General features: G+C 38.0%; 1 protein-coding gene across 6 annotated transcripts in view; it reads left to right on the top strand.

Annotated features, from left to right (window-relative positions):
* LOC136833233 (DBH-like monooxygenase protein 1) overlaps window positions 1-11,102 on the top strand; it is a 1,137,248-nt gene that overhangs the window by 1,053,558 nt on the left and 72,588 nt on the right. For all 6 annotated transcript variants that reach the window (XM_067095113.1, XM_067095112.1, XM_067095111.1 and 3 more), the window contains 2 exons: window positions 2,081-3,939; window positions 8,140-8,317. In XM_067095113.1, coding sequence (XP_066951214.1) covers window positions 3,242-3,939; window positions 8,140-8,317 — 876 coding nt within the window. In that variant the 5' untranslated portion in view covers window positions 2,081-3,241. The remainder of the gene's footprint in view (window positions 1-2,080; window positions 3,940-8,139; window positions 8,318-11,102) is intronic.

Genomic DNA, 11,102 nt, shown 5'->3' with positions numbered 1-11,102 from the left:
TAGTAAATCACGTCAAAAGCGGATTAATCCGAATGCAGTTTGATGAAATATGAACGCTCGCAGACGGTCGATGTAAATGTATATTATGGTATGTGTGTGTGTATGCGTGTATGCGTGTATGTGTGTGTGTGCGTGTGTGAATATATGAATTTTATTATGTTATTATGTTGATTTTTTTGTTAACATGTAAGGCAAGGGAAACCTAGAGTAACTAATTTTGCTATTTTTTAGTTGTTTCATATTTTTAACAATTTTGTTAGTTTTTTTTATTAAGCTTATTCCAGGTATAAATGAAAAAATAAAAAAAAATATAATTATATATATACGTGCATATATATATATATATATATATATATATATATATATATATATATATATATATATATATATATATATTCAGATTGTTTAATTGGACATCTGTTTTAAATTTTTTTATATTTAAATTTTTTTAATAGGCTTTTTCCAGGTATAAATGAAATATATAATTATATATATATATATATATATATATATATATATATATATATATATATATATATATATATATACATATATATATATATATTCAGATTGTTTATTGGACATCCATTTTAAATTTTTGTGTCAGAAATTCTTTTCACTGAAGGTAAAAGAAACGAGAATGGAGAGAATTTTATACATTTTTAATTTCGTACTTCAACAGTTTGTTAAGAGTTTTGTTATAATAAATGTTATGTAAATACTAGAAAGCAAGGGTGAACCGGAATCAAGTATTTTCAATTGCCGACTCATTATATATTGTTGAAATTTTTCATAGTATCTTCCTAATTTTTTGTTTTGTTAGAATTCAAAATAGAAACAAAAAAAGTTTTTTTCAATTTCTTATTTTTTTAAAGGCTTAAGAAAAAGAGAGGTTTAGGCTAAGAGACATACACACACACACACACACACACACACAAAATAAGGAGGAGGGGGAAGCACAAAAAAGAGAGATGTTAGGGGTGTGAAAAAAAAACTTTGGGGGGAAAAAAGATATGAAAAATAAAGACATTGGAAAGAGTGAAAACGCAAAGATATTTGTGGAAATTGCCATGAAGAAGAAAGAAAGTTGGAAAGAAAGAAAACAGAATCAAACGAACAAGAGAGGTTTTGGAAGGAAACAAAAGACATGCGGGGGAGGGGGAACGGGGGCGAGGGAGGTGGGGGAAAGGAAATTCGAGGAAAGAAAACCGACTCAAACAAGCGAAAATTAGATTCGGCATTTGGCTCCCGGGGCGTTTTCCTTCTCGCCCCCCCTCACCCCCCCCCCAAAAATAAGTGTTCTTCTGTTGCACCTCGGAAATGTCAACGCGTGTCTCATATTTCGCTTAATTGCGGCTTGTTAAGAAGAAAGTCTGTCAGAAAGTCTGTCAGGGACCTTTTTTTTTTTGTGGGTTTGGAGACAACGCGCCATGACAGATGCCACCGGCACTGTTTTTTTTTTTATTCTTTTTGAGCATCTTTCTTTTACTTCTCTCCTTTTTCATGGGTATTTTTCAAGGTTCGTTTGCAGATATTTGAGATTGCTTTTATTTTTGAGTTTGTAAAGTTTTTGTCTGGAATAATATTTCGAGAATTCTTTACTGTTTTTATTTATTGTCACTATGTTGATTTGTTCAAGCAAATTCCATGTCAATTATTTTGACGTTTCTGAGTCTTTTTCCATATATTCATATCTTGGTAAATTTGTAAATTATAATCCCATACATTCATGTCTTTGTAAATTTTTAAATGATAATTTTGATATATTATCATATTTCGTTGTTTAAGTTATATTTCTTTGTGATGAGATTTTTGTCTTTCCAAGTTTTCCGTGTCAGCGTTCGATACAATCATAACGTTTTGAGTTTTTCAACGGAAACATATATATATATATATATTTATATTTATATATAATGGTGCCTGACTACTCTCTGCTATAATAAAGACTTGGATTTTACATCTGCATGAGCGTGTAGCAGAATATGTCAACTGTAAGAAAGCGAAAGAAATTGTCAAATTTTTATGTCAATCCTTCCGTTCATAACATCATTCTTAATCGCAATATTTTTCTTCATTTCAGGTCCCTCGAATTTAGGATCATCTGAAGCCTAGGATTGCAAAGTCTACTCCTACGATAGCGCACTGGACTGTTACCTGCTATCCTGAAATATCCTGGACTGCTACATCCTACTCAGGAGGAAACATCCTATAGTTGTGACGTCATTAACTGGGCGTCCTTGCATCCTACCCCCTTGTTGATAATGGTGTTTGTGGTTCGCACCCCGACTGAATAGTTCCTATTTTCTAAGTCTGTTTGGTTTCATAACTAAGAATATTACAAACTCCGTTAGAGAATGTGAATTGAACCAAGAATGTGTTGAGGAAATGAGACTTCGGTGACATCACAGTGATAAGGTGTTCATTCTGAAGTGAACGGTCGTTGTCTTTTGAGTTCTGAATTAGAGTAAAATTGAAAGATATTGGAGTGATACAAGAAATCTGAGCTGTGAAAATAACTAAATAGCAATCGTCCCGTTGTGCATTTCACGCGTACAACCGAACGTACAAACTCACACATACACAAACACACACACACAATCACACACGCAACAAAATTTAAGTTCGATAACGCGAGATTGTGTGGCGTCTTGCACACATCGACGATCCGGGGGCCATTGATCCGTTCCTTGGCTCTACTTAATGTCAGCCCCGGGAGATTAAGGTCATCAAGAGAGAGATATAGAGATCCTTCGCGGGTCCCTAGAGTGTATAAATCTAAACTCGGACGAGATCTCCTGAAGGAACAGGAGGAGGAGGGCTGCTGGAAGTTCCCGGTTCCCGATGCTATCGAGGGTCTTCCGTCAGACCCCGGGAGGCTGGCTGGCCAATAAGTGAATGGTGTGACATATATCAGAGTTTTGTATGTCAGAGGTTTATTTTTTATACAGTTCTTTGAAGTTTCTTCTGGAAGGGTGTAGTATTGTTTTGTCTGCGTTGAGTTCGCCGTTGAGAGACGCTTCCTTGATTGTTGTTGGTGTACAGTGGTAAAGAGAGAGAGAGAAAGAGAGATAGAGAGAGAGAGAGTTGAATAGTTTCATTCCAAGATTTGTGAAACGGGCGAAGGGCTAGAGGAGGTGGAGAAGAATGACCGGTCGGGCAAGGAACCGAAAAAGTAGTAGATAGCACCAGCAGTGTCTCTCACGAGCCCTTCAGAGGTGGTCGCCGTCAGCAGCAGCCATTCATGCTAACAGTTATGGAAAACGTCAGTCCCTCCTCGGTCTCGAACCCCCATCTCCTCGCAAACGCCACCGGTTGCTTTTCGTGTAATCACCGCCACCGTCGTCACCACCACCTCCACCACCACCACCATCACCACCACCACCGCCACCACCACCACCACCACTCCTCCCACACCAACTTCCGGGCCGCGGAGGAGAGACACCGTGGCGGTGGAGGAGCCATGCAGTCGCCACCAACACAGTCACCGCCTTTGCCTCGAAATGTTCCAGCGGGAGGAGGTGCCGGAGCCGGAGCCGGAACAGAAACCGGAGCCGGAGCAGGAGCCGGAGTAGAAGCAGTGTACATACCTCTCACATCCAAGGTGCGGCTCTGGCTACGCAACAGCAGCCTCTGGAACCTAACAACCGTGACGTCCTTCAAAGCGCCTGTAAGTATCCTACGCCTCCTGCAGACGGTGGTCCTCCTGTCGCTGCTCCCCAACGCGTCCTCCTTCGCCTCGTCGTCCTTCATCACGCAGCGCCTCACGTCCTACGAGCAGTGGACGGACGAGGCGTGGCTGGAGGAGACGGGGGCGTTCGTCGTGCAGTGGACGCCCAAGGAGGAACACATAGAGTTTAGGGTGACGGCGAGAACCACGGGATACATCGGCTTCGGCCTCTCGTCAAGTCCCAGGATGGACGGCGCCGATATTGTTGTCGGGTGGGTAGCTTGCTTTTGTGTTCAGTAATCATCTAATTACGTTCTAAAGGTATTTGCTTTTCATTGTCATTGGCCATTCTTTGACATTCGGTAATGATCCGATTACATTCTAAAGGTAACTTCTTTTCATTGTAATTGGCCATTCTTTGATATTCAGTAATCATCTGGTTACGTTGTAAAAGTAATTGCTTTTCATTGTAATTTGCCATTGTTTGACATTAAGTAATGATCTGAGTGCATTCTTGGCCATTCTTTGATATTCAGTAATGATCCGATTACATTCTAAAGGTAACTTCTTTTCATTGTAATTGGCCATTCTTCGATATTCAGTAATGATCTGAGTACATTCTAAAGGTAACTGCTTTTCATTGTAATTGTCCATTCTTTTATATTCGGTAATGATCCAGTTATATTCTAAAGGTAATTACTTTTCATTGAAATCGGCCATTCCTTGACATTCAGTAATGATCCGATTGCATTCTAAAGGTAATTACTTTTCATTGTAATTGGCCATTCTTTTATATTCGGTAATGATCTGATGACATTCTAAGCATAATGGCTTTATTACTTTCCATTGTAATTGGACAGGCTTAAAAATACGATTTTTTTTTTTACAGCAAGAGATAATAATTTTGTTGTAGATAGATTATCCATGAAAGTTTCTTAGGTATTTGCAGACTGCCTTTAATACATAATTTACCATATATCCATAAATGTAGCATAATAACAAAACAAATTTTACTTAAGATAAGATGATTGTAATACAGTATATTGATTATTTTGTCCATGAAGATAGGCATAAAAATATTATTTTTTTGTGGGCAGATTGTCCTTGAAAGTACCTTAAATATATTTATACACTCTCTGTAATGCATGGTTTACTAAGCTCACATAAATTTGATAATAAAACAACATATTATTTAAGATAAGATGGTGATATGCGGAAAACATATTATTTAAGATAAGATGGTGAAATATTTTGTTGATTAATTTGTCCATGAAGACACTTTCATGAAACTCGTTTTATATAAATAACCTGTTGTTGGAGTACATAAATAACCCAATTATTTTTGTGGAACTTTTTTATCATTACGCTTAGGCGACTAATCTTATTCAGTTTTGAGTTTGGTCAAAATGTGTCGTCCATTGATATAATTGAAGGAAATATAACAGAAAACGTATAATGGTTACTTTTGAAGTTAGATTACCATAAGGCAGCGAAGCAGCATAATTTTATCTTGGTGGCTTAGGTAACAAATACAGAATTTGTCGCGACTTAAACGAGTGTCATCATTTTAACCGAAGCTAGAAGAATTTTATATTTTATCGAGTTGCTTCTAGTAAACACGAGTTCAGGTCGTTTAGGCCGTAAGCACGTGTACGTACAGAACGGGCGCCGTGTTTAGTACCAGCCCCTCGGGGATGTACCTAAAACATAAAATAATGACGGTAAATACGATAAACATAACGTCTTAACGTTGTTTTGGATGCTACGGCCTAAAATGACTTAATGGCCGAAACGAACAGGACCGGTAAACACTACCAGTACAGACTAAACGCCTCTAACCAAACACGAGGTGGGTCTTACGGAACTTGAAATTGCCGAAGCCGAAGCCTTCAGTTGCCGAAGAGCGGCGTTAGGTTAAACGACTATCGCCTGTGGGAAGGAATTGAACCCGAGTATACGTTAATTGAAATGAAAAGGTTTTGTGACTCCTTGGTTAACGTGGAGCAGAAAAGTTGTACGTGTTAGTGAACTGTTTGCGTATAATGAGGAAATACTCACTACCAGTCAGTAATAATGATTATTTTGATCTGTTTAAAGTGGACCTGCTCGATTTAAGCAACAAGTAAATGGTGGGCTTCTAGTTTGGTAAAAACTGAAAATATTTCAATGGAGGCTTAGATTTCTACTAGTGCAGTGAGTGATATCATTGGTAAAAAAGGTTAATTTTATTTAAAATCTGCTGTAGCCAAGCCTAGGTCAAGTTTTATGTTAATCAGTGTGACTGGAGGATTCTTGAGGTGGCGTTGGGACGGCAATTTGTTTATGTATGACCTAACTTTGGACATCCATCGCCCCTTACCAGGGTATCTGGTAAATTACAGAGCCCCAAACGATGAATATTTTCACGAATTCTTCAACATCCACCAGAAATCAAAGTGATTTTGTTTAGTTTTACTAAATGAGGTAATGTTATATTGGGATATGCCAACTAGCCTAGTAAATTCCAATGAAGCTATTGATGTCCTTCTAACCTAAGAGTCCAATGGTAGGAATTTGCCTAAATCTGACATATTACTCTGCTCTGTTAAAATGGGCTAAAGGTGTTGAGAATTGTTGTTGTTGTTGTTGTTGACAACTTGTTCATTTATTAGCGGAAAATACAGATAAGTGCAGATTAACTCAAAAGTACTTGAAGTTTAAAATGATAATATGTAACGAAAGATGAGATTATCCTTCAGCAAACTTGATATGCGTTATGGCCAGCCCCCTCCCCCTTCCTTTCCCCATTCCCCATTTTCCTCTACCCTGTATTCATCGCCCACCTCCCTTATTTTCTTCATCCCGTTTTTTCCTCCTCCCTTCTTTACATCCTTTTTCCCCCCTCCCTTCTTTACCACCTTTTCCCCCCCTTCCCTTCTTTACCTCCTTTTTTCCCCCTCCTCCCTTCTTTACCTCCTTTTTTCCCCTCCTCCCTTCTCTACCTCCTTTTTCTTCCTCCCCTTCTTTACCTCATTTTTCCCTCCTCCCTTCTTTACCTCCTTTTTTCCTCCTCCCTTCTTTACCTCATTTTTCCTCCTCCCTTCTTTACCTCCTTTTTTTCTTCCTCCCTTCTTTACCTCCATTTTTCTTCCTCCCTTCTTTACCTCCTTTTTTCCTTCCTTCTTTACCTCCTTTTTTCCTCCTCCCTCCTTTACCTCCTTTTTTTAATTTTGCCAGTTTTTTTAATTTACGAAACATCATTTACAAACTGTCGTGGAAAACAGTTTATGAGAGCCATCGGTTATCCCCATTTATATATGTAATAATTTTAGCGTTCATTATAAAGTACCAACAGGCGTAAGACATTTTGGCCAGTTGTCTATATTGGTAACCCGAAATTCAGTTGATAATATGCCTGTAGGCTTTCGCCATCCCTTTTCATTACAGTACTGCCGCAAATAAGCAGTAATCAAGACAGATGTTTCAGTCTCAAAGGAATAAAATTCAAAGTTAGAGTTATTTAGGTGTATAGGTAAATTATTCGTAACTTGCCAGTTTTGGGTTTAAATCGTGATAGCCTCCTTTCATATTCTCTTTCTTCCATCTTACTTTCCTTAACCCTCTCCTAACAATTGATTCATATTGCCGCTGCGAGGTTTTCCTCCTGTTACACCTTTTAAACTTTTACTGTCAATTTCCGTTTCAGCGCTGAATGACCTCATTGGTCCCAGTACTTGGCCTTTGGCCCAAATTCTATATTCATTTCAATAAATCGTAATACTGAGGTGTGATAAGCTTCTTCGTAAAAGATGATTACACGCTTGGCTCAGAATTCATTGCTTAGGTCTGTAATTGTCTAGTTACAGTTTTCCCTGGTGAATATCATCCAAATATAACCCAATTTCCTCTCCAGATGGGTTTACTCGGGGAAGGGTTACCTGAAAATGCGCGTCTCTTGATTTCATTACCCTGGTGAGTGATGTCCAAGTTTAACCTATTTTTCTCACCAGGTGGGTCCACTCTGGGAAGTCTTACCTGCAAACACCTGTCTCTTAGTGTCACTATCCTGGTGAATGATATCCAATTTTAACCTATTTTTCTCACCAGGTGGGTCCTTACTGGGAAGGGTTACCCTGCAGACACCTATCACTTGATTTTATTACCCAGGTGAATAATATCCAATTTTAAACCTATTTTCCTCTCCAGGTGGTTCCACTCTGGGAGGGCGTACCTGTAGTCAACCGTCTATTAGTGTCATTACGCTGGTGAATGGTATCCAATTTTAACCTATTTTCTCTCCAGGTGGGTCCACTAGGGGAAGGCTTACCTGCAAATACCTGTCTCTTGATTTCATTTCGTTGGTGAGTGATGTCCAATTTTAACTCATTATTTTTCCAGGTGGGTCAACTCTGGGGGGCTGACCTGTAATCACCCATCTATTAGTGCCATTACCTTAGTGAATGATATCCAATTTAACCTGTTTTTCTCTCCAGGTGGGTCCACTCGGGGAAGGCTTACCTGCAAGATCGTCACGGCAAAGGTAACGAAGAGCCCTCTGTGGACGAGCAACGGGACTGGATGCTGGTGGGCGGGTACGAAAACGACACCCACACCGTTCTGATCATGTCTCGGCCCTACAACACCTGCGACAAGCAAGATCACATCATATCGGTGAGTTGGAACATTTGTCTTTTCGAGATGGGTTTTAGGAAAGTGTTAAGTTTCTCGCGGTATTTAGGCATAATGGGCATTCAGTTCTTGTCTCTGAGATGTGTTTTTGCAAAGCGTTACTTTTTTCGCGACGTTTAGACGTAATGGGCATTCCGTTCTTGTCCCCGAGATGTGTTTTTTTTTAAAGCTTTGCTTTCCTCTTGGTGTTTAGACGTAATGGGCATGCCATTCTTGTTTCTGAGATGGTTTTTTTGTAAAGCGTTGCTTTCCTCGCGGTGTTCAGACTTAACGGGCATTCAGTTTGTCTTTAGAGATGTGTTTTTGTAAAGCGTTGCTTTCCTCGAGGTATATAGGCATAATCAGCGTTATTTCCTAAAATGAATCATTATCTTGTCGGGAGATTTACTATAGCTAATTATATATCTAAGGTACACGATGTTTTTTTTATGGTTTGTACTAAATGGTGTCATTATCAGACTATTGTTCGGTCTTGTCTTGCGTTTATTTCCAGACTTCCTATTCACAGTTTAATAAAGGAAAGCAAAATGTTTTGGAATTCACCAGAGTACCTTCAGGATATGTTTCCCTTGAAGCTGGTCAGGCTCAAAGCAACTTTTGGTCGTATTCCTTCATTGTACTGCTGAAGCCTCGTGATTCCCAAATGCTTTTGGATAGTTGCGCAAAACATTTTCAGTGCACAAGAAACAAAACCGGAAGGTTGTTGCTCGAGATGCGTTTTTATTGCGTAAATTAATGCCCTTAAATTACCTTTGTAACTGGTAACGATTGTCGAGGTAAATGGGTTTGAAATCAACCTTCAGGTACTGAAATATAAAGGGTTACAATGCAAATAAGCTGTTGGGAATGTACTTAAATGATTGGTTTAGCTGTTGATTTGGTACTTTATAGTTTTAGTACTACATTGATTGGGCAGTTGAAGTTTTCGTAATTTTTTTTACATCTCTGTCTTAACACTGTGATAGCCACACTTAATTTTGTCCATTTTTAATAAGCCAAATTCATCCCTGTCAATCATATATTCTGCATGTAAGAATTCCCTCTCGCTGTCACTCGCAGAAGTCATAATCTTGTTTTTTTTTAAATTTATCTTAACACTGTAATGTCCACACTTGATTTTGGCCACTTTTGATAAGCCAAATTCATCCCTGTCTATCATATATTTTGCTTGTAAGAATTCCCTCCCGCTATTACTCGCAGAAGTCATAATTTTTTCTTTTTTGCTTTTTTGCAGAAGTCATAATATATATTTTTTTATCTCTATCTTAACTCTGTGATATCCACACTTAATTTTAGCCATTTTTAATAAGCCAAATTCATCCCTGCCAGTTGTATATTCTGCTTGTAAGAATTCCCTTTCGCTATTACTACTCTTGGAAGAGTAAAAAAAAAAAAAATTTAATATCTTACACTGTGATATCCACACTTAATTTTGGCCAATTTTAATAAGCAAAATTCATCCCTGTCAATCATATATTCTGCTTATAAGAATTCCCTCTCGCTATTACTCGCAGAAATCATAATATTTTTTTTTTGGCAGAGGTCATAATCTGCTTTTTTGTAATAGGTATCTTAACACTGTGATATCCACACGTAATTCTGGCCATTTTTAATAAAAAACCAAATTCATCCCTGTCAATCATATATTCTCGCTTTACTCTGTCATAATCTTAGCAACGAATAAAATTCAAAAAATAACTGCAATAAAATTCAGGAAATAATTCATAATAGAATTCATCTCCGCAGACGATAGCGCCATATATTTCCTGACCATTCCAAGTCGGGGAAACCATTCCAGAAAATTAATTTCGGAATTTTTTGGGAATCGAATGCACTCATTTTTTTTTCCCTCCACCTCGTGTCCCTCCCGAATTGAGAGATAAAAGTTTCCAAATAAGATTGCGAAAGGAGAGATCTCAAGAACGGCGTTCTCTTATCGAAGAGGAAAAAAGAGAGAGAAAAAGAGAAAGTCATTCACCGTCGGATATTAGGACATTAAATAAGTTTTAGAAGAAATAGAGGAAATAGAGGTCCTTTCTTTTCTTTTCTTTCGGGGGGGCAAAAGGACTTATTTAAAGTAGTGAGTATTTGGGGCGTCCTTTATATGCATATCCTTTTGTTTTCGCTTTATATCCGCGTGGAAAAACTGGCAGGTCCACAGCGGCAAAGTTTTCAAAAATTAAATAATATATTTATATATATATTTTTTTGTCACGTTTAAAATAACTTTTATGTAAATGTACATCACTTTTGTTTCGCTTAGCATATTGATGATGCCCGTCGAGTCTCTCTCTCTCTCTCTCTCCAGACTCCTTACTCTTCCAAAATTCTCTCTCTCTCTCTCTCTCTCTCTCTCTCTCTCTCTACTCTTCAAAATTCTCTCTCTCTCTCTCTCTCTAGAATCCTTACTCTTCCAAAATTCTCTCTCTCTCTCAGAACCCTTTCTCTTCCAGTATTCTCTCTCTCTCTCCAGAACCCTTTCTCTTCCAATATTCTCTCTCTCTCTCTCTCTCTCTCTCTCTCTCTCTCTCTCTCTCTCTCTCTCTCTCTCAAGCTAAACGCTATGAACAAAACGTATTGAAATGTATTGAAACCATAAACAATGGCTAAAATGTAGTCGATTAACAAATTTGAAGACTGTCTCAAGAATTTTGTCCTTAGGATTTTAATGAAAAAGAAAATAACAAAATTTATTTTCAATATGTTTGTATCAAATCCCTCATCTTTTGATTTTTATTGCGAAAAAAACTTATTTTCGGAAGGGGAA

The sequence above is a fragment of the Macrobrachium rosenbergii genome, chromosome 51 (genome assembly GCF_040412425.1).
Source record: "Macrobrachium rosenbergii isolate ZJJX-2024 chromosome 51, ASM4041242v1, whole genome shotgun sequence".
NCBI classification, from domain to species: domain Eukaryota; kingdom Metazoa; phylum Arthropoda; class Malacostraca; order Decapoda; family Palaemonidae; genus Macrobrachium; species Macrobrachium rosenbergii.
Note: the sequence above shows the minus strand (reverse complement) of the source record. Positions and strands in the feature narration are given on the sequence as shown.